This window comes from Leucopleurus acutus, assembly GCF_964270905.1.
Source record: "Leucopleurus acutus genome assembly, chromosome: 4".
Classification (NCBI taxonomy): domain Eukaryota; kingdom Metazoa; phylum Chordata; class Mammalia; order Artiodactyla; family Delphinidae; genus Leucopleurus; species Leucopleurus acutus.
In genome coordinates, this window is record NC_139146.1 from 116718042 (window position 1) to 116742701 (window position 24660).

The following is a 24660-nucleotide window of genomic DNA, read 5'->3' on the forward strand; positions in this document are numbered from 1 at the left end:
GATTTCCGGTTATGAAACAAATAAGTCACGGAGATGTAATATATGACGCAGTGACTAGAGTTAATGATACTGTATTGTATATCTGAAGGTTGCGAAGAGGGCTAATCTTAAAAGTTCTCATCACAAGAGAAAAACTTTGTTTTAACTGTGTCGTGATTGATGTCAACTAGACTTATTGTGATCATTTCACAATACATACAAATATTGAACCAATATGTTGTACACCTGAGACTAATATAGTGTTATATGTCAGTTATATCTCAATTTAAGAAAAGACTATACTGATTAAACGTAAAAGCTTCTGCACAGCAAAGGAAACCATAAACAAAATGAAAAAACAACCCACAGAATGGGAGAAAATATTTGCAAATGAAGCTACCAACAGGGGATTAATCTCCAAAATATACAAACAGCTCATGCAGCTCTATGTCAGAAAAAGAAGAAACAAAAAACAACACAATCAAAAAATGGGCAGAAGATCTAAATAGACATTTCTCCAAAGAAGACATATAGATGGCCAAAAAAAGCACATGAAAAGATGCTCAGCATCACTAATTATCAGAGAAATGCAAATCAGAGCTACAATGAGGTATCACCTCACACCAGTCAGAATGGCCATCATCAAAAAGTCTACAGGGCATTCCCTGGCAGTCCAGTGGTTAGGACCCTGCGCTTCCACTGCAGGGGGGATGGGTTCGATCCCTGGTCGGGGAACTAAGATCCCACGTGCTGTGTGGCACAGCGAAGAAAAAGAAAAAAAAGAAGTCTACAAACAATAAATGTTAGAGAGGGTGTGGAGAAAAGGGAACCCTCCTACACTGATGGTGGGAATGTAAATTGGTACAACCATTATAGAGAACAGTATGGAGGTTCCTTAAAAAACTAAAAATAGAACTACCATATGATCCAGTAATCCCACTCCTGGGCATATATCCGGAGGAAACTCTATTTCGAAAAGATACATGCACCCCAGTGTTCATAGCAGCACTGTTTACAATAGCCAAGACATGGAAGCAACCTAAATGTCCAGCAACAGGTGAATGGATAAAGAAGATGTGGTATATATATGCAATAGAATATTACCCAGCCATAAAAAAGAATGAAATAATGCCATTTGCAGCAACATGGATGGACCTGGAGATGATTATACTAAGTGAAGTAAGTCAGAAAGAGAAAGACATCATATAATTATCACTTATATGTGGAATCTAAAAAATGATACAAATGAACTTATTTACAAAACAGAAATAGAGTTACAGATGTAGAAAACAAACTTATGGTTACCAGCGGGGGGAAGGTGGGGAAGGGATAAATTGCGAGATTGAGATTGACATATACACACTACTATACATAAAGTAGATAACTAATAAGGACCTATTGTATAACACAGGGGACTCTACTCAATACTCTGTAATGACCTATATGGGAAAAGAATCTAAAAAAAAGTGGTTATATGTATATGTATAACTGATTCACTTTGCTGTACAGGAGAAACTAACACAACACTGTAAATCAACTATACTCCAATAAAAATTTTTTTAAAATCTTAAAAAAAAAAAGACTATACACTTTCATTGTAGAAATAAATATGTCAAAAAAAGGGGGGGATTTCCCCTAGGTATCTCATGACCCAGAGAAAACCTTTGTAAACCTTTATGTCCATATTCTCTTAGATTTTATCTGTTAGACATTTCCGAAAATACGATTATGCTCTATTTTTTATTTAGAGAATGTGATTTTTTTAAAAAAATTAATTAATTAATTTTGGCTGCGCTGGGTCTTCGTTGCGGCGTGCGGGCTTAGTTGCGGTACGTGGGATCTTAGTTCCCCAACCTGGGATCGAACCTGGATGCCCTGAATCAGGAGCATGGAGTCTTAACCACTGCACCACCAGGGAAGTCCCAAGAATTGTGATTTGTTCTTAAGATCCATCAAGCTACTTGATTTTCCTTTGCTTTTTTAAAAAAATAATTAGTTTTTGGCTGTGTTGGGTCTTCGCTCCTGCGTGCGGGCTTTCTTTAGTTGCGGCGAGCACGGGCCATTGCGGTGGCTTCTCTTGTTGTGGAGCACAGGCTCTAGGCACACGGGCTTCAGTAGTTGTGGTGCGTGGGCTCAGTAGTTGCGGCTCACTGGCTTTGTTGCTCCGTGGCATGTGGGATCTTCCCGGACCAGGGATCGAACCCATGTCCCCTGCATTGGCAGGCGGATTCTTAACCACTGTGCCACCAGGGAAGTCTGTTCCTTTGCTTTTTATCCTCTGAGATTAATACAGAACTAATAGCCCACCAATATTGCCTTTGTGTTGTTTAATTTTCTGGCTGGAAAAATATTAAGTTCTCAAATACTATAAATCATTTGCACTGTGTGGTTCCTTTGGAAGCCTTTTAAAATAGTTTCTTTAAATAGCAGTAGTATTACCCATTACTTTTTTATTACCCATTTTCTTCAAAGGAGACTTGAGTAAATATTATAGCAACAATTTTATTTTTATTGATTCTATGACATTTCATTAAAACAGCCACTTGACCATAAAGCAAATCCATATTTGGACTTCTGAACATTTATGAGGCAACTTCTTTAATTAGATCGTCAGAAATATTGTAGCCCTAGTGGAGCTTTTTCAGAATGCTGTCGTTGAGCTGTGTAGAATAATAAATTTCTGCTTGCAGAGTATCCCATCTAACATTTAGTGGAATTTAATCATAGTCCCCTGAAAGACAAGTACTCTCATTTAGTTCTGTAGCCTTTTATATGTACTACTGTAACAACCCCATAGGTGACTGGTGAACTAAAAATATTTACATGCTTATAGAATCCTGGGTTTATTGTAGCATTTTTACATACTATAGAATTCTGAAATTATCTATAAATGGATTATAACTATAACTGAAGTTAAAGTATTTATCATCACAGTTATTTCTGGAATTAATTTTAAAGCCTGAAAATTTTCAATGGGCAGGTTTGGGCAATAAGTACTAACTTTAAAAAGTCTATTTTTAGAGCATTCTTACCTGGTATCGTAGTACATATCAGGCTATGATATAATTATTGGCTTTTAAAAATAAGCAACTTGAAGGCATTTTTTTTGCATGATAGATGCTCAATAAGTATGTTTAAAGAATGGATAAAATCTTCACAATTTAGTTATTTGCCCCATGTACTTTTATGTTATGCAGTAACACTTTTGCACTAAAATAGACTGTTCGATCTGCTAGCATGCCAATTCCAGTTATACTAAGTTCAAGCTTCATTGCCTGCCTTTGTGTATTAGTGCAGAGGGGAGTTTTATGGATAGAGGAAAGAGGCAAATTGGATGACGAGGAGTTCTAAAGTAATTTCTAAAGCTTTTCCTAAAAGTTTAGAATTGTTTGAAATCTTAACCTTTTATTTCTGTGAGTTCTCTGAGGAGAGGGTCTCTGGTTTATAACTCTGTTATCAGAAATGTCTGGCACTCAATAGGTCCTCAGTAAATGTTGAATGAATGAGTTGGTTGTCTTTGTGATTTATCTCTGGGGACTTCTCTGCAATTATTTATCACTAAATTGGGGTAAAGGTGATCCTTGCCCAGTTTAAATGTTTGTGCAGGAGTATATAATTAGTGGTAAGGTACTGGGTGCTTTCATCTGATTATCTCTAATGACTGCAGTGACTTTGCTTGGTATTGTCATTGCCGTTTAGCAGATGAGAAAACAGGCTCAAAGAGGATAAGTTACTTGAACACAGCTAGTAAAAGACAGAGGTAGGACCCCAGCCTGGCATGCTGCCTGTAGTCTGTACTCTTTATCTGCTCTCCCACAGAGATTAAGGACCTGGGCTTTCAGGATTAACAGGCTCTTCATGAATTGTTCTTGGTACCAGTAAAGCTGGATATAGGAAATTCAACTTTGTGAAGCACAAAGTAAATAATACAGCACTGCATGCGTTTAGAAATTTTTTGAGTACTTCAGCTCTTCAGTTACTGGGTGGCCCTGAATCTGACCAAAAGTTTTCCCTGGGGAATATTCCAGTTGCTTAGGAGTTGGGGAGTAATGGAGGCTGGGCGCTGGAGGAGAAGGACCAAATGAGAAAGGTGTAGGACGAGGGATCAAAGGTGGCTTGTTTGTTTTTTAATTGTAACCCATTTAAAACAAGCAAGGATAAAGATTAATGTAATGACTATGCACCGACCACAAAGCTAATTAAACCTTCATATTATGTTTGTTTCAGATCTTAAAGAAATAGAACATTACAGCTATAACCGAGTCCCTTAGCACATCCCATTTTGTATTAGACTTTTATTCATATGTTAGAGTTTATATTCATGTTGATAAATACAATTTTAGTACATTCATTTTTAACTGCTATGTAATGTTTCAGAGTATGAATATACCCGTTTATTCTCTAGCTGATGACGATTTAGGTTGTTTCCAATTATTTTGCAGCATACCCAGTGGGACAGTAAACTTTTTTTTTTACTTTCTTCTCTGCACATGTGTGTCTGCCTAGGAGAAGAAGTGCTGTGTATGTGCGCCTTCGATTCTGCTGCATCTTCTCAGATAGCACTCTCAAGTGGGGGCGGGTTTGCAGTCCTGCCACAGTGCATGAGTGCAGGAGAGATGCTAAGTGGGAGAAAGCAAGGAATGAGGAGGGGCATGCTGAGAAAACCGAGTATTTCAAGAAAATCAGAAGTATATCAGCCCAGTAAAAGGAATCTCTTGCAGAAAAGGAAAGCTGTCAATCTTGGCTCTTCGTTTTCCTTCTTTAAGATCAAAAATGAGATTTTATGGAGCTTAAACAAAGCTTTTGTGTCAAGTATGCTGAAAATTTTGTCTGATCACACTGTTCTGAATCTGCTGAGTGATCCATTACTTACTGGAATGCACCATGAGAACAAGCAAAATTGAATGGCTTCTTCTTTTTTTTTTTTTTTTTTGCGGTATGTGGGCCTCTCACTGTTGTGGCCTCTCCCGTTGCGGAGCACAGGCTCTGGACACGCAGGCAGGCTCAGCGGCCATGGCCCACGGGCCCAGCCTCCCCACGGCATGTGGGATCTTCCCAGACCGGGGCACGAACCGGTGTCCCCTGCATTAGCAGGTGGGCTCTCAACCACTGCGCCACCAGGGAAACCCGAATGGCTTCTTTATTTTTACTGGGGCAGGTGAAATTTGAAAAACGTATTGTGAAGAGAGGTAAACACTTCAGTCCTACCATTTAAAAAAAATCCAAAATAGCTTTCTTGTGTTGTATATTTGCATTTGGGAGTGCAATTTAAGTTGAACTTAGAATTGGGTCTTCTGAAGTGTTAAAAAAATTCTAATTATGGAGCCAAGCCTCTGTTCCAGTCAGGGAAATTCTATGCACACTAAAAAACATGGTTTTATTCATAATGATCTATTAACTATGTCCTAACCATGTCATCCCCCAGGCCTGTTAGCAGGAAATAAAATAAAAAGGTTTCTGTCAGCTTCCTCTTTTTCTTTTTTTTTAATTGAAAAATCGCTGACTTACAATATTAAATTAGTTTCAGGTATACAACATAGTGATTTGATATTTTTATACACTACAAAATAAGGATAAGTCTAGTTTCCATCTGTCACCATACAAAGTTATTACAGTATTATTGACTATATTCCCTATGCTGTACATTGCATCCCTATGCCTTATTTATTTTATAAATGGAAGTTTGTACCTCTTCACCTACTTTGCCCATCCCCCCACCCCCTCTCCTCTGCCAGCTTCTTTCTTCTCTTTTTGCCCTTGTTCACTCTATTGTAGCAGTAGTTAAGAAAATCTCATGATGCAGAAGCTTATAATAAGGAGGAAGCGGAAAGGGAAGAGAGGGAGAAGACACAGATCAGTGGTTTTCAGCACGAAGCTGGGTGGTGGGCTGCTACTGGTTAGTACTAATCAGAAGAAACCGGGTGTGCTGTTTGGCACAAATGACCCTGCAGTAGCACATGCTGGCGCTTAGTGAATTGGAGCCCATTCTTATTTTTACATTTAGTGAGCCCTCTCTGCAGGGAAGAGGATTGCTTGTCTCCAGGGCCTTTTGCACACTACGGGAGTCTTTCCCTACCCACACTGTTCTCTCTGTGTGTAACATTCTCTCCTCTAGTCTTCTCCAGGTTAGTCCTATCCACCTTTGGGTGGTTCTCAGACTTCTTATTCTCAGGATTCCTTTACATGCTTAAAAATTTCTGAGGACCCAAAGAACTTTTGTTTATGTGGGTTTTATATATATATATATATATATATATATATATATATATATATATATATATATATATACACACACACACATATATGTGTATATATATATATTTTAAAATAAATTTATTTATTTATTTATGGCTGTGTTGGGTCTTCGTCGCTGCACACAGGCTTTCTCTAATTGCGGCGAGCGGGGGCTACTCTTTGTTGCAGTGTGCAGCCTTCTCATTTCAGTGGCTTCTCTTGTTGCGGAGCTCAGGCTCTAGGCATGAGGGCTTCAGTAATTGTGGCACACGAGCTCAGTAGTTGTGGCTCGCGGGCTCTAGAGTGCAGGCTCAGTAGTCGTGGCGTGCAGGCTTAGTTGCTCCACTGCATGTGGTATCTTCCTGGACCAGGGCTCGAACCCGTGTCCCCTGCATTGGCAGGCAGATTGTTAACCACTCTGCCACCAGGAAAGCCCTATGTGGGTTATATTGATCAACATTTACCATATTAGCAATTAAAACTGAGAAATTCAAAAATATTTATTCATTTTAAACAATAAACCCTATTAATTTGTTAACTTTAATAAATAATATATTTTTATGAAGAATATTTTCTTTGTTTTGGAAAACATGGTTAGAAGACTGTTTTAGACATTGTTTTACATTTTATAAACGGGCTAGGAAGATGGCTGGATTCTCATATCTGCATTGGGTCTGTTGTGATATCACACCTGTGTAGCCTCTGGAAAACTATTGTACACTCCTGAAAGAATGAAAGTGAAAAAGGCAAATAACATCTTAGTATTTTTTTGAAAATAGTTTGACCTCGTGGAGCCTTCTAAAAGGGTCTCAGGACCTCAGGGGTCCTGAATCTCACTTTCAGAATCATTGCATTAGATCTCAGTTCTGTTGTCACTTCTCCAGCGAAGGCTTCCCTGACCTCCCTCCCTAGGTCAAACTTTCCTATTATGCCCTAGTAGTACTATGTTCCTCTCGTCTGTACCATTTATTAAAGTACCACCTTAACTTTAATGTCTGTTTCTGCTACTTGGCTCCTTGAGATTAGGGATCACGTATGGGTTTTGCGCACAATTATATCCTCAGCCCTTGCCACAAAGGCCTGCCCTGTACTGGGCATTTGGTGCATATTTAAATAAATAAATGAGTGAATCAATTTAAATAAACAGACTTCTTGGATTCCACTTGATTATAGACTTTCCCTTAAAATGTAAGTCCTTCTCTGAATTGTGTACCTGTTGTCTCTATTCAGAGCATATATTTATTTTCTGTTTTTTCAGACTGATTATTGCTAAGACTGTTGCAGGGCCATTACACCCCGGATCTGTGCAGCATTCTGCTCATACTCTGTCTCACCCATTGCACCATGTTACGATTCTCTGTTTACCTTCCATCCCCCCCACTAGATTCTTCAGAAGCTTATTGAGAAAAGGGATTGTGACTTGTTTATCTTTTCAATCCCCTTCTCCATGCCGCAGTAGCATATCTTAGTATATAGTAGACACTAATATTTTCCTGAATGTGTCAAATTGGATTTGAAAAGATACATACACTACAATTGCAAGTAGATGTAAAAATTTTGACCTAAGAAAAATCATGTTCCCAATGCATGGATTACTGACAGGTTATTTATTTCTGAATTGTTTTGCACATCAGAATACATAGGGTAATTCTGTAGGTATTCTGATTTCCAAGAAAGAATCATCATGATCAGGTGTTTTTTTAAAACATTTGTGGACTTCCCTGGTGGCTCAGTGGTTAAGAATCCACCTGCCAATGCAGGGGACACGGGTTTGAGCCCTGGTCCAGGAAGATCCCACATGCCGCTGAGCAACGAAGCCCATGTGCTACAACTACTGAGCCTGTGCTCTAGATTCTGTGAGCCACAACTACTGAGCCCGCATGCCACAACTACTGAAGCCTGTGCACCTAGAGCCCGTGCTCCGCAGCAAGAGAAACCACCAGAATGAGAAGCCTGCACACTGCAACGAAGAGTAGCCCCCGGTCACCTCAACTAGAGAAAGCCCACATGCAGCAGTGAAGACCCAACACAGCCAAAAATAAAGAAATAAATTAGTTAATTAAAACAACAACAACAACAAAAACATTTGTCATACGTGGACATCATTCTGTCACAAGATATTTGAGTTACGTGCATGTCCCAAGTACTGTGGTGTGCAATGGGGATGTAGCTGTGAGCAGGGTATACTTGATCCCTACCCTCAAGGATGTATAGTCTAGCCATCTGGTTTGAATCAGCCAACTTTTTCTGTAAAAGACTGAATACGAAATGTTGAGACTTTGAGGGCTATATGGTCTTGGTTACAAGTACTCAGCTCTGCATTGTGGCCCCAAAGTGGCCATAGACACCCTGTAAACAAATGAGTGTGGACACATTCCAATAAAACTTCATTTACAAAAATGGGAGAAGATTGGATTTAGCCCACAGGCTGTAGGTGCTGACCCTCGATCTAGTTCATTTGTTTCTCAGTCTCCGTCTGACTCCTATATCCGGAGCACCAATTTTCATATTTTCAATGAAATTTTCATTGTCTTATTTGCTAGAATTAGTTAAGGTGAGATTGTTGAAGAACTTGATCTCATGCAAACCACTAAAGCTAATTCTTGTTTTTTTCTTTTGCACTTTTATCCAGGACATTTTATTTCCTTACATCAAAGAAAATGTTAAAGAGTATCTGCAGACACATTGGGAAGAAGAGGAGTGCCAGCAGGATATCAATCTTTTGAGGAAACAGGTTGGGATATTTCTATTCCATTGCTTCTACATTCCCAAGGGTGTTAGAACTGAGGATGCCTAAAGACTTAGAATATTCTCTGAGCATATTTTAAAATAAGTGCTCTGGATTCACAGGGCACGGACGTTGTAGTGACTTGCCTGCTTAGGAATTCACAGTACCTAATTAAAACGCCAGATATAATGACATCAGTGGCAGTTTGTTGTCTCTACAATTGCCTCTTTCTGGAGCTATTTCAGTTGCATAAAATATCATGTATTTATAAAACTAAGTCATTTCTGGGTGGAATGCAAAAGGGTCTTGTGCCATCTGATCACATTTTTCATCAATGTCTCCAAGTGATAACACCTCATCACCTCATTCTCCACTCTCTTCTCCTCATGGCATGAGCCCCTGCTGCCCCTCCACAGAGTTCCTGGGCCCTCACATACCTCTCTCCCCAGCTCACATTCAGCCCAGCCTTCATACCTGCCTTCGCCTTCGTTACATGTACTTTGTTCTACTTTGATCCCTCCCCAGTTTTCAGTCTTTCTTCTTCCACATCGTGTGCTGTGGAACTCCCGATCTGTTGTTTTTCTTATTAAAATTGCTTCATTGGCAAAGGTCTTACATGCTATGCAGAGCTAACTCTCTGGCTTTTCTGAGTTAATTTTCTACATTGGACAATGTGGAAGGCTTTCTGTAAATTCTATAATGTTAGAAGTTAGGATTGGAAAGAGGGTCACATCCTTTGAGGCATGGGGCATTTGGGTTTGTTGAATTTTCTAGATAACTCAGGGTTAGTCTGAAACACTACCTTCTTTACCTTTTTTTGTTGTCTCAACTCCTGTTGTTGAAACATACATAATCCCTCATTGTAGCATATAAATAAATCATTGAGTCTTTAGGGATTGGACATATGCATTGTCATAGGCTAAACAGCTTCTAAATAGCTATTAAGGTTTTGCAAGATGTGGGAGATTGCAGGAGACTGAATGTAAACCAACCCCAGACATTGCTTCACTAGTTTCTTTTCATTGAATTCCAGGCATAAACTAATTTCACTGAGATTTTCTTTATTTCTTCCTCAGTTAGTTATAGTGCAGAGAAAATGATCTGATTTAATTGAAGTCCTAGTTTGTTGATCCTAGTAAGTGAATCAACAAACCAGGTCTTATTATAACATTTTATCATTTTGTGCTATCTCTTGTCTCACACATAACATGCCTCTTGGTTTAAGTTTCAGCTTTAGTGATACAGGAAAGGTAAATTTATTAATTATAATCCAGTTTTTTTTAGGAATCATTCATATCAGTCCCAAAGCGTAGGATACTTTAATTTTAACAGGGCTCGGTGCTAATGGTGGTTGGAGAAAGTTGGTCTGCTAGTTTTCAGGTATCATTTAAGGGATCTTTTTAAAAATGAGTAAGAAACAAATTTTGTGTTGTTTATGATTTAAAGGCTGAAGAGGACTCCCACCTGGATGGGGCTGTTCCGATCCCAGCAGCATCCGGGAATGGGGCGGATGACCTGCAGCGGATGATCCAGGCCGTGGTAGATAACGTGTGCTGGCAGATGTCTCTGGACCGGAAGACCACGGCGCTGAAACAGCTGCAGGGCCACATGTGGAGAGCGGCATTCAAAGCTGGGAGCATGAAAGCAGAGTATGTAGCTCCTCAAGTGACTCTAAACACTTCACTAGCCACCAAAGCAAATACATTTTCCACTAGTCCTCTCTCTCCAGTGTAAGTTGCATGATTTGCCAAGTAGATAAAATCAACATTCTTTTTATTCCAACAAGTGAGTGAGTTATTTTGTTTTGTTTTTTCAAAGCTGGGATAAAGCATTTCACCCAGATAAATCCCCCAGGCCCACGTCTGGCTTTGTGTGATGGTTGGAGACTTTTTTTTTTTTTTTTTGGTTGGAGACTTTTAACTCAAGTCTAAAACAGCTTCCTAGATGTAAATCAACTATACTCCAATTAAAAAAGAAAAAAAAAAAACCCACACACAAAAAAATCAGCTTCTTAGAAAATGGCAACTTCCTTGAACTAAGTCGTATCTGATCCTTAGTGTATGAGTGACAGCACTGTTGGGCTGCTTCCCAGGATTGAAAGTTAGATTACCTGCTTTCTGCTCTGTTAGAGAAGTAAGAATGCTATAAAATTATGCACCCCGTCACTGTGGGGTTACTCAGTGTCAGCAGTGCCACTCTGTTCTGTGCTCTTACAGCAACTTCCAGACCTCGGAGTCTTGATTGTGGGGTTCCTAAGAGCACTCCTGCCGAAGGAGACTCGTGAGTCCTATGTTGCTATATTAAGAAATCTTAATAAGTTGCTGCCACTAAGGATTTCAGGGCATTGCCTGATGTAAACCCTAAGATCCAAGACTGTTACTAGCTGCCTATATTTCTTTTGTTTTTCTGTCAACTGAGATGCCATTCCTTACGTACTTTACAAGAGGCTTCCACCTTTTAAGGATGCTTTAGAATTTCAGGATAAGCCAGTGATGTGGAAATAAATATCAGTTAGTTCACTTGGTAAAACACTCAAAGTATTGGAGTCAGGAGATGATGCTCACAGGAGTTAGCCCATCCTTCTCCTGGTTTTAGTTCCTTAATTATAAAACCAAGGACTTGAAATAAATCATCTTTGTCTTCTAAGCCCTGCTTTGGAGCAATAACAATCTGCAAATTCAACATGGACTAATCCTGTCTCTGAGTGCAAAGTAACATACAAAGTAACAGTTACTGCTTGTTTTGAACCAGTAGCTAATCCCTTTTCTTCATTTTGTTCAATGTTGTTTCATCCAATAGAAGACTTCTCTGACATTTTCCAGTTAATCTTTTATAGATGACTGGTTCCACATCCCAAGTTGCTTGTACTTCTCTTTTCACTCATCTCCTGTGATGTTGTCCACTGTAGAGTTGGTGAACAAGACTGTCAGGAATCATTGCTGATTAGCTAATGTGAAATGGTACATGTCTGTTAACTGCTTTGTTACATAATTTTTTTCCTGTATAGTAAAACCTAAGGTTTTCTTAGTTCTCAAGAAACGTAGTTCTGTTTTCTAGCTAATCAAAGATTAATAGCTTTGAGCCTCCAAACATTTTTTTAATTGTTTGGGTGTAGATCTTTCTAAAAGCATTTCCATGCTCTCTTAAGGCACACTGGACATAATTGAACCTTTTCTCGTCATGAATTATATCAAAGGCACACAATAGTACACTACTATTGTTGTTTGCTTTTTTGAATTTCTTGGCAATTCAAAAAATCCCTTTCTCAGGGAACTGTATTCAGTATCTTGTGATAAACTATAATGGAAAAGAATCTAAAAATGTATATATATATATATATATATATATATATATATATATATATATATGACTGAATCACTTTCCTGTATACCAGAAACTAACACAACATTGTAAATTAACTATACTTCAATTAAAAAAAATTCCTTTCTTATTTTATCTCTTTTTCTGTAATCACTTTTTACTGTCCTTAGTGTGGCTGTCTGTCAAAAACTCTTCTCCCCTCGACCTAAATTACTGCTTCTAATCTACTGTGACCCTGGAACTCTGGGGACACGCTCATTAGATCTGCAGGAGTTCACAGTCTCATGGAGGTGCTTTTCCTGGCCACCATTTGGACACAAATAGAGAAACTTGTGGCAGCTATTTGACTGGTTTTCATTTGGCTGGATAACATGTTCCTTCATTTCAACTTGGTGGTCTTCCCTCTAGGTTCTTTGAAGATGTGGTTCCAGCAGTCAGGAAATGGAGAGAGGCTGGAATGAAGGTGTATATCTATTCTTCAGGGAGTGTAGAGGCACAGAAGCTGTTATTTGGGCATTCTACAGAGGGAGATATTCTTGAGGTAGGTTACCTGATTACTTTGGTTTTTTGACACCATCAAAGCATAAAACAGTGAATGTGAGTGCTAAAGTTATAAGCTAAGCAGCATTCAGATAATTGCATTTACATATGCTATGCAGGTTGTAAAAAAGAAGTGGAAAAACTGGGGAATACATTGTGGAAGGGTGAAATGTAGCTGTGGTACCAATCTCTGCATCAGGGGTTCTTAAACTTTGCTGTGCATAAGGATCACCTGGGGAGTTTGTTAAAAATGTAGATCCCTGGGCCCTGTTTCCTGGCAAATCTATATCAGAAGGTCTGGGCTACGGTTGGGAATCTGCATTTTCAAATATCTACCCTAAGTGATTCTGATGACAGTAGTATTAGAACCATATATATATATATATATATATATATATATATATATGTATCTCACAGATAAATAAGACCTAAGCTAGCTTGTAAATCAGCTATCTTGTCAGTATTAGAAAATCATCAACCCAAAGCAAAGGAAACTAATGGCTTCTTTTGGTTGTTTAGAGTATTAGGTAAGATGTAAAAGAGTGAGCACATGCCACTATCCCTCACAAAAGGGCACACAGACTCCTTGAATGCAGGAGAGTACATGGTGGATTCATTTGTTTCTGGTACTTTGGAGAGAGACAGATTTTATTTTAGCAGATTCAGCATTCTTCTGTAAGAGAACTGGGCATGTTATTACACAGTGATTACTTAAGGCCTCCTATTAACATTCCTTGTACCTGAGAAAAGTCTTGCTAGCTTTTCTGTCCCACAGTCCCTACGTCCCCTGGAAGACAGGGTAGTCATTGGAAAAAGGGACTACATTTAGGACTTTAAAAAGAAATGCTGACTAACTGAATACAGGCTGAAATTAGTGATTCACAGTAGTTTACTCAGCCAACATTTTTTTTAAATAAGTATTTATTGACCCTCTACCATGTGCAGAGAACACTTTGACTTTGGAGATTGTCATAGTCTCATCTTACTTTCCTGCTTTTCATCTGAGTTCTAAGTCAAATATTAAATCAGTAGTAAAACCCTTTAATTGCTTGTTAACTATTCTCCTCTGAATACAGATATAAGCTTCTTTTCTGCTCTCTCTGATGAAATAGACAATAAGGTGATAGTAGACAGGACACAGTAATTACCCTCCGAGTTGAGTAATAAAACTTTATTCTACACTTGCTTAGTGTGAGGCAGACTTCAGAGAGAAAGAAAATATGCAAAACAATTATTAACTTTAAAAATCACAATATTAATATTACCTTAATTTATCTTTGTTAGACTTATTTTTAGTTTGTGAAAAGTTCTGAAAATATTCAAAAGATCACATTGTAATAGCTGATCCTAAATGTGAACTTATTTTAATGACTGTTGGTTAAATTAGTAAGTTATATATTTGACCCCAATTATTTCTAAGATGTCAAGGGTATATATGAGCTCTTGGGTAGAATTTAAAAATGTTTTAATTAGAAAACGAAGGTTTCTTGAAAGTAAAGTAATAGCTTACTAATTAGGCAGGTTAGAGAAATCTGGTCATTCTGGGATCAAAAGGACAATGTTGAGAACCTTTCATCGGGTGAATCCCAGTCTAACAAGTAGTTTGAGTGAATATAGTGTTTTAAGGATAGGAAGTAGGGCATATATATTTTAAAAGAATTTGGATACAAAATTAATGCTAATGGAAGAAGGCCAAGATTATAAAATGATCTTATATACATTGAATTGGTAGTTTTCTTTTTCCAAATGTTTATTTCTATAAAACCTTAGTTTATATTTACTTTTTGTAGCTTCCATAAAATTCTCTATGAAGTAGACTTACAGGGAATATTTGTTGAGTGGATGAAGTCACTATGATTGTCGAGTAGTTCAGAGAAAAGGGATGAGAGACAGAGGGGCTGGGTTGCATGTGTGTTAGTAGCATTGTTCTTTCCCCTTCTCTGTGTCCAGCTTGTGGACGGTCACTTTGATACCAAGATTGGACATAAAGTGGAGAGTGAGAGTTATCGAAAGATTGCCAGCAGCATTGGGTGCTCAACCAACAACATCTTGTTTCTGACGGACGTTACCCGAGGTGAGTAATCTGACTTCTTGCACTGTACACTCCAGGGTGGGAGCCGAGCCTGGCACTGCACATGCTTTGCCTTCATAAAGAAAGTTTATGTGGGTAGCCCTGGAAAATGAAGCAGGTTTATAAAAGGAAACAGTGAAACAGCCAACCCACCTCCCTCTCCATCTACCCATCCTTGGGGGAAGTGGCATTGGAAAGATGAATTTTTCTCCTTTTAACATGAAATGGGGAGATAACAGGCACCCAGCCGTAAGGGTGGGAAGGAGCATGCAGCCAGGAGTATGAGGGTGGGTGTGTGGCCAGTCCAGCACAGTCAAGTCACAGGGGACCTGCATCAAATGTACTTAACAGCAGTGAGATCAGCTATACACCCTCAGCAAAAAAAAGTGAGAGAGAGAGAGAGAGAGAAGTCTGTAGTTGGAGCGATTTTGCCTCATTTTCCTGCTGGCTGATGAGCACTGCCCCTCAGCGAGGAGGAACCTCATTTCTCCCTTCCCTCAGATGGGCTCAGGCCCTGGGCGCCCCTCATGTTGTAACCTCAGCCTCACTGCACACGGATCTCATGTTTAAAAATTGGCATCTTTTTTACCCAGCATGGCCCTCTTTATATGATATACAGTGCATTAGCACATGCATTATCACTGTAAGGAGTGAATGTATGAAACAGCACATACTGTACAGTATCGGCAATTTAAGTGATTTCAAGAGCAGGTTTTTTTTGCGGTACGCGGGCCTCTCACTGTTGCGGCCTCTCCCGTTGCGGAGCACAGGCTCCGGACGCGCAGGCTCAGCGGCCATGGCTCACAGGCCCAGCCGCTACGCGGCATGTGGGATCTTCCCGGACCGGGGCACGAACCCGTGTCCCCTGCATCGGCAGGCAGGCTCTCAACCACTGCGCCACCAGGGAAGCCCTCAAGAGCAGTTTTGACCAAACGTAAAGCATACGCTCAAGCATCTATCTGTATGAGAATATGAGTCCTCCAGAGAATTACAGAAGGAACCGGTAGTGAAGAAGGAAGCAAGCAGCAGCAGGCGAAGAGGTCGGGGGGTGCTGGGGGAGGTGGGGGGTCTCTGCCCCTGGCTGACGAGGCTTTCCCAGACTCCCCCAGCTGGCTGCAGCCTTTGATCTTGTGGTCATTTTCCTTAGAGTCTGTGCATCTCTCGGGGTCCTACTTTGGTGTATTTGTAATTACACTTGTGTTGGAGGATAGTTTTACTTTTTTGTGTTTCTGCCATTCATCTTGGATCATAAGTTTTACCCTTCGTTTACCCATAGTACAGGGCTTTGTGTACAGTGCAGCTGCTCTGATACACTACATCTATTTCACCAGGCTCAAGAAGGGAAGTAGGGAAAAGGGGCGGAGGGCAGGGGCGCTCTCCTATCTGGTGGCTCCGAGGGACTCCTGGGCCCTGTGGAAGCAGCTTCGGCAGTCTGTAGTTGACATTCCTCCCTCCAGCCCTTCTGTTCGTTGTTGCAGAACTAGAGTCACTCCCACTCACTGGGACTTTTCCCAGATGTCGCCCAAAGGCAAACCCAGGCTGCTGGCAAAGGCATCTTATCTGTGCTAGTGTGAGTATATTCTTTGTCTGCTGCTTTGGTTTATCATGTTAGGTACGATCTGTAGGCATATAAACAAATATATACTAATTTGTGAAGCAGTTTAAAAAAAATATCTTAACCAGCATAGGTCATCTAATGCCTTCAAGAAGTCATAATGTGTGTTCCAGAGAAAGAGTGGTAGACAGGCTTAATTTTACCTGACGTACAGTTGACATTCAGTAACCGCTAATATCTTTGTTAAATTTCAATCCTCGGTGAATCTAGACTGGAATTTTTGATCTAGGGAGATGGTAGCAAATCATAGCCATTTGTTGTTTGGAATTTTGAAAGCTCAGTAGATTTAGCGGAGACCTGCCCCTGCTACACGTCCTGGTTTGGGTCAGCCTCAAAGTGCAAGGTTCTACAAACTGTCATCTTATTTTTCTGCATCCTGGAAAGCTTTTTGCATTTGCGTGTCTTAACTGCACTGAAGGTGAGAGACAGACGTGTGGACACACAGCTTCAAGGTTCACTGTGTAACCAGCTGGCCAGGCTACACCTATGTACCAATAGCCATTTCACCTGGCCTCTGCTTTGAACTGTCAGCGTACTGTAAATGTTTGCCTGTCATATTTCTGTGTATAAACCATTTACTGATTCAAAGCTACATTTTACCCTCTTCCTTGAATGGCTTTTTGGGGCTTTGAGTGGTGGGCTGGGGAGGTCACTTTACTATCTGTGTAGATAAAGGTGTGAGGAATGATAATTTGAAGACCTTTTGCTTTGTTTTGCTCCTTATGCAAAGGAAATAGGTCTCTTTCTGGTGAGTTTAGCTGGTTTAACCTGTGAATTGCTTTTCTTTAATCATTCACGTAAACAGGGCTGTTGGAGATGAAAATCCATGGTTTGCCCTATATTTAATTCCGCTAGGATTTTAAACGGTGAGCGTCTGCAGGCTTAGAATTAGAGATCTGCTTTGTGGCTGGAGCTCCCCACAAAGTCAGCCTGTCCCAAGCATTCTGGGATTGAATGCATGATTCAACCTGTGATCCCCAGACTCTCGCCTTATTCCCTCCTTTTTGGTTACTGCTAATAATTGTAACCCCTGCCCGAAGACCACTTATAGTTTCTTCATATTCTTGTCTTTAGCCACATTTTTTTTCTAGTTGCCATCAAAGTGCATCATAATTTCAAGTCTTTCTTTTTTCACTTAAACCATATCCTTAGGTTGCAGTCCCAGAAATTATTCCTATTCTCTTTAGAGACTAGAGATAATCTCCAAGTTGTCTCTCCCTTGAGTCCTCTGCAAGGAGGTTTTATTCCTGCCGTTCATCTTCTGCCAGCCCCACTCCTGCTTAGGCAGTAGGGCCAGACCTGGGCTCACCTGTAGCTGGGACAGGGCCAGGCACCTGGCTACCTGCCTTGCTCTTTTCTATTGTCTCTGATCCTGTGTTTTAGTAGCACGTGTCCAGACTTCCACTGCCAAGGCAGAGTGGAAGACTAAGTTGATATCCCAAATAATACTCAAATATAAAAGAGAGAACTGAAAGACTTTTCCCTTTGGAGGAAAAGAAAAAAGAGGTCCAGGGTTTGAAGTCAACAAGTATTATTAGATAAGTGTCTCAATAATATATGAAAAGAGCAAATAGATGCTTAAGAACAAAAACTTGCTCCACGGTGATCTTGGTAAGAGGCTGAATGTGGAACGGCCACTAGTAAATCCCACATGGATCGTGATGACTCAACGTGGTTGAGATCCTGGGTTGCTGGTCCAGAGGACTGTGCTTGAGGGAGCCAGGCTGGGAACTTGGGGTGCGTGGAAGGCAACGCCTTTGCTGCTGGAGTGAATGGCATCAGCAGAATTTGCCAGAGGTGGGGATTTTGGAGCACTATTTTTGCTCTGGGAGGTGACAGTCCTTTCATAGGAGGTGGGTAGGTGGAAGAGACAGCTCTGCCCCATTTACTCTTTCTTAGTACTGCTGCCCTTTAATTAATGCATTCCGTTGCTCTGGCTGTTTTCCACAGATTGAGAAACTACTGGGGTTTCTTATTACACCAGATCTGAATTGCAAAGAATGTGTTTCAGATTCTTCCCCAGTTTTGCTCTATCTGCCCAAGTATGCCCCATCTCTGTGACCACAGACCTGTGTCCTGTGTCCATTCTCCTACTGTTTGCACATGTACTTTATGTCTGCCTACAATTCCTCCTCTCTTGCCAGTTTTCCTTCCTTGAAATTTCTGATCAAAACTTACTATCTGTGCAGAGGAGTCATTTGTTAAATTGCAGGTCCTAATTCAGTAGTTGCACATTGGGGAACCTGACATTCTGTATTTGTAACAAGCTTCCACGTGATTTCCACACTGCTGGTCCAGGGACTACACTCAGAGCAGCAATGCTCTAGAGCAGGAGTTGGCAAAATTGTTCGGTAAAGCAGGGGATCCCCAATCCCCTGTTAGGATGTGGGCCGCACAGCAGGAGGTGAGTGGCAGGCAAGCGAGGGAAGCTTCATCTGCTGCTCCCCACTCCCCATCGCTCGCATTACCGCCTGAACCGTCCCCCACCACTACCCCTGTCCGTGGAAGAATTGTCGTCCATGAAATCAGTCCCTGGTGCCAAAAAGGTTGGGGACCACTGCTGTAAAGGGCCAGGTAGTAGCTGTTCAACTCTGGTCCTTGTAATGCAAAAGAAGCCACAGATAGTACATAAGTGAGTGGGTGTGACTGTGTTCCAATAAGACCATGTTTACAAAAACAGGCGGTGGGCCATAATTTGCTGACCCTTGTTCTAGAGCACAGACCACAGAGTCTGACACACGATTTCAAATTTCACCTCTACCACTTGCTAGCTCTCAGTTTCTGCATCTGTAGAATGGAGATAGTAATACTAACAACCTCAGGGTTGTTGTGAAGATTTAGATGGGAATGGAAGTTCCAGGAAAGCAGGAACTTTGTTTTGTTCACATATCTCTGGTCCTAGAATAGTACCTGGCACATAGTAGGTGCTAAATTAATACAAGGTATTAGCTATTATCTTTCAGATGGACACAAAATGAGGAGGGGTACCTAACCCAAGACATATTAGAGATATACCCTCAAATACATAGCTTACTTAGTTTCATTTGACTAGTCCTGTTTTTACTTCCACGCAGTCACTGATCTTAAAACACTCTTAGTCCAATGAGGAGAGAGACAACAGGTAATAACATGTCAAATCATATTGTCTTGATAGGACTAAATACAGGGTGTTAATGGAGCACATAGGATGTTCTAATACAGATGGTAGTAGCTCTAGAAGATAGAATACTTGAGCTGAATTTTGAAGAGTAGGAATTTGCCAGACAAAAAAGATGGGCAGTCTAGCCAAGGGTTGTGACATGTTTGGGCTCCAGGTGTGAGAGTAGGTATTTCAGCCTGATTAGATCCTGGGATTCCATTTGCCCCATATCTATTTAATTGGTATTATTCCTGACAGCCTGTCCTTTGGGAAACAGCTCAGTTCTCTGTAGGACTGATGGGAGGGAATGGAAGAAAGCTGTGGACATGGCTCTGTCTTTGTGCATTCATAAGTACTTAATAAAGCTTAGAAGTCTAGGACACACTGCCCTCCTTGTCTGTCAGTACAGTTAGTTATGCATTTGAAAAAAATTTTTATGGAAAAATTAAAAATTATATAAAAGAATAATAAGTCCACCCCCTGTGCTTGTCTTTTAGCTTCAACAGTTACCAAATCTGGACCAGACTGATTTGTTACATTCCCACATCCCTCTGATTATTTTGAAGCAAATCCCAAACATCATATTCTGCCATTTCTGACACATATTTGGATTTTCGCAGAGGCCAGCGCTGCTGAGGAAGCTGACGTGCACGTAGCTGTGGTGGTGAGACCTGGCAATGCGGGGTTAACAGATGATGAGAAGACTTACTTCAGCCTCATCACGTCCTTCAGTGAACTGTACCTGCCTTCCTCAACCTAGAGGAGGAGTTCTAAGGAAGACCAAACTGTCTTCACAGAGTTGTCCCTGTAGTCTAGTTTTATTCTAATGGTAAAAGTAACTTACTTAAAAAATACATACATACACATACATAAGGTATGTAAGTGTGTGTATGTTCAAATTACCTTTCACAAGCACGTAAGTGGGAAAAAGAATCTCAGTTCAGTGAAAAGGAAACTTATTTAAAGATGATGCTTTATATGTAGAAATTGTTTGAAACCACAGCTCTAACCATTATTGAGGGCGAAATATAGTTGATAGAAGAAATTACTACTATACAGGTCAAATGTGTTACGTTTATCAAGTCATGTACCAAAATAGAAAGGTAGGTTTGAGAAGTTACTCAGAAGCCTGGTTATTTTAAAAACTAGAAGTATTTCGAAGACATTCCTAGTAATAATCTACTCCTCTTTTAAATTGTGAGTTAGAAGATTACAGCAACTGAATTTCAAGCTATTAACCTTCCCTATTTACAAATGACAAAGCTATTTGTTTCTGCTCCAAAAGAGAGCAAAGTTGGGAAAGGAAACTCATTTGAGTCTTGATTAATCATATATCTGTTACTTAAGAAACTTGCTAATCGTTGTGGTACCCACAGCAAGCAGTTGCCTTACCAGTGAAAAAGATGCACTAACGTAACAGCTAAAATAGAAATGTGCTTCCTAATGTTTAACAAAACAGTCCTAACCCTGCCACTTATCACAGATTTCAGAGTTAACCTTGCTAACTACTTCTTAGCACAGTTTGAGAACATATGTTAACTGCTGTTTACTATTAAAAAACAAAAGGTTTGCTGAAATTTGTCCATAAGACCTAGAAGAGCCCTAATATCTAATGTTTTCTCTTAAATGGATATGAGAAATGTAAATTTTATAACAGCATTATTTATCCTAGTTCAGCCTAATAGGATGTCGTGTCAATTTCATGTGGTAATTAATAAAAACATTTTCTTCTTTGCTCAGTTGTTGTTTTTTTTAAATAAATATTTATTGTATTTATTTATTTTTGGCTGCGTTGGGTCTTCGTTGCTGCGCGCGGGCTTTCTCTAGTTGTGGTGAGCGGGGTCTACTCTTTGTTGCGGTGTGCAGGCTTCACATTGCTGTGGCCTCTCTTGTTGCAGCACGTGGGCTTCAGTAGTTGTGGCTTGCGGGCTCAGTAGTTGTGGCTCGAGGGCTCTAGAGCGCAGGCTCAGTAGTTGTGGCTCATGGGCTTAGTTGCTCTGTGGCATGTGGGATCTTCCCGGGCCAGGGATTGAACCCGTGTCCCCTCTGTTGGCAGGCGATTCTTAACCACTGAGCCACCAGGGAAGTTCCTTCACTCAGTTTTATGTAGGTTTGCTTACTGCCATAAGCAGAAGAGAAACTGAAGAGAGATTGGACAAATAAGAATTTTAGTTTAGTTTTTTGCCTTAATCTTGTGTGTGTCTGTGATATGTGTGAATATGCATGTGTGTGTTTTAATGGAATGCCAGTAGAAAATCACTGACTATCATTTGAGTTATATATACATATATGGCTAACCTTAGTGGTTATTATTTCATTTGGATAGTAAACATTCAAGATATGAGTAGATTTCTTAGATTTTTGAGAATCTTATATTTGAGGTATATAAGATAATGCTTGAAGGAGGCAATTATTCTCCTAATTAATCAAGAAAAACTAATGAATCCTGGAGGAATAATTTTGGGGATGCTTTGAATAAGGAAAAGGAAGTAGCCTTGCAAATATGAGAGGACAGGGAATATAAAAGATTTTATGTTGACAGTTTTTATCTTCTAGTAGCTAATGAAGAAATCTAAGGACTATGAAGATACAGAAGAGTAGTGAAAGGGGAATGAATTTACGTAAATCTTAGAAATGGGAGTAATTTGTAAGTGATGGTAAAGCCACAAATGGTAATTAAAGGATGAACTTCATATAGTTTCTGAAAAAGTTTATGAGAAGGCGTAAGAAAAGGGGTCTCTTAATGATAGTAAATGAACAATTGGAAAATTAAGGAAGGAAAGAAAGAAAATTATGCACCAGGGACTAGATAGAAAGGAATTAAAGGAAAAGGAGGATGCTCAGTATCTAGCCAGCAGAGAATTGAGCTGGAGAAGTATCTTAGTCCATCTAGGTTGCTGTAACAGGATTCCAGACACTGGGTGGCTTATAAACAACAAAACTTTATTTTTCACAGTTCTGGAGGCTGGGAAGTCCAAGATCAAGGTGCTGGCAAATTCAGTGTCTGGTGAGAGCCTGTCTCCTCACACGTGGCTGTCTTTTTCTCAGTAAGCTCACATGGCAGAAGGGGTAAAGCAGCTTTCTTGGGCCTCTTTTATATGGACACTAATCCCATTCATGGCCCCAAAGGCCTCCCAAAGGCCCCACCATCAATACATCACCTTGGGGGGACACTAACATTGTCTACAGCAAGAGACATTTACTATCCATGATAAAAAAGGTACCAGAAAAACTGTAGTTTATACTGAGTAGCTGAAGATGGAAATAGATTAAAAAATTAAGAGAAAATTGCAATATCAGATTTAGTTTCTCAGAGTGGGCTGTGAAGGAAGGGAAAAAGAAGGTGAGTGGAATATTTCTGAGGTCTTAGGAAACGCATTCATAATTAACGTGATGGAAAAGGATCTTAGGAAGAACTTGAGTCATAAAGTAGGCTGGTCATGAGGAAGGGAAAAATGCCTAGAGAGTGGGTAGTGAGCTAGGAGGTGAGTCCAGTTCAAATCATGATCCTTAGTAAGGGAAAGGGGAAAAAATTCTCACCTCTGCAATTTCCGGAAACAGACAAAGTTACTAAATTTTCTCAGCATCTTGTCTGCAGAGAATGCAGGGGACAAAGGTCTCTTAAAGTTGTGGCTCTTGTTATTTCTATTTGTTAATCCAGATCTGCCTTAGTTGATCTGATCGGGGGCACTGATTTCCAATCTTGGGTCAAAACCCAAGTTAGTTTCTTAGAAGAGAAGCCTCAGGCGTCTCTAATCTTATCAGCACTTCTGTGGTAGCAGGGCTTTCTGTTTGGCCTTCTGCAAGGCAGGCTTTAGTTGCTAAGCCCAACTGGTGTCCAGTTCATGGTGGCACAAGAAGTTGAGAGCCCAGCGTTTTTCACCAAGACAGGTGCACAGCAGGCTTTGCCCAGCAGATGGTGCTGTTTCTCTAGAGACTAGCAAGTGTGAGGCCTCCCCAGACACAGCAGATGGGAGCTAGGAGGTAGCATTAAGAGAGGAAAATGAGTATATTTATTCTTAAAAACCATAACATGGGGCTTCCCTGGTGGCGTGGTGGTTAAGAATCTTCCTGCCAATGCAGGGGACACGGGTTCGAGCCCTGGTCCAGGAAGATCCCACATGCTGCGGAGCAACTAAGCCCGTGCGCCACAACTACTGAGCCCCCATGCCACAACTACCGAAGACTGCATGCCTAGAGCCCGTGCTCCACAACAAGAGAAGCCACCGCAATGAGAAGCCCACGCACTGCAACGAAGAGTAGCTCCACTTGCTGCAACTAGAGAAAGCCCACACGCAGCAACAAAGACCCAATGCAGCCAAAAAAAAACCCCAAAAAATCATAACATGATATTGCAAAAGTCAGAGTGGTTTTGAAAAAATGGCAGTAATCCTGAATGAAATCTACCCACTAATATTTCTCTTCCCCCCTTGTTCCCTAAGTCACATTTTTAAAATATCAGTGATTTTTGGATAGCTGGTTTTTCCATCTGCAGTGTTAAAATGGACTTGTTTTGGGGTTTAAAAAAAACCCATTGGAGTACAAAGTTGAATGTAATGTATGCCAAAAGAATTTGTAATTCCCAGCACCCAAACCTAGATGGTAAACTGCTGTTATCCTCAACTTAATATTTAAGAATAATTTGTAGTTTTTGTTGAAACATTGGAGTAACTCTAACAGAAGTAAAATTCACTCTGCTTGCAGATTTTACCTAAGTTATTCATGCAAATATTTATTGAGCATCTACAGTATGCTATAAGGGGACAAAGTCCCTCCCTACTCTCATGGTACATCCATTTTTGGAGGGAGCAGTCAACAATAAACAGCAACAGAAAATTAGACACCAGTAAGTGCTCTGCAGAGAAACTAGGGTAGAGTGGCTTTTTACAAAGGGGATGCTAAAGAAGGTGACATCTAATCTAAACATAAAAGAATAGATATTTGAGAAACTAGAAGGAAGAGCATTCCATGAAGATGGAACAGCATGTAGTAAAGCTCTAGGGCAAAGCTTGGCCTATTCCAGGAATTGAGAG

General features: G+C 40.2%; 1 protein-coding gene across 2 annotated transcripts in view; it reads left to right on the forward strand.

The window, feature by feature from the left end:
- Positions 1 to 21329, forward strand: part of ENOPH1 (enolase-phosphatase 1) — a 35630-nt gene extending 14301 nt beyond the window's left edge. For both annotated transcript variants that reach the window (XM_082838343.1, XM_082838344.1), the window contains exons 2-6: positions 8846 to 8947; positions 10388 to 10590; positions 12671 to 12803; positions 14753 to 14876; positions 20248 to 21329. In XM_082838343.1, the coding sequence (XP_082694469.1) occupies positions 8846 to 8947; positions 10388 to 10590; positions 12671 to 12803; positions 14753 to 14876; positions 20248 to 20387 (702 nt within the window). In that variant the 3' untranslated portion in view covers positions 20388 to 21329. The remainder of the gene's footprint in view (positions 1 to 8845; positions 8948 to 10387; positions 10591 to 12670; positions 12804 to 14752; positions 14877 to 20247) is intronic.
- The last annotated feature ends 3331 nt before the right edge of the window (positions 21330 to 24660 follow it).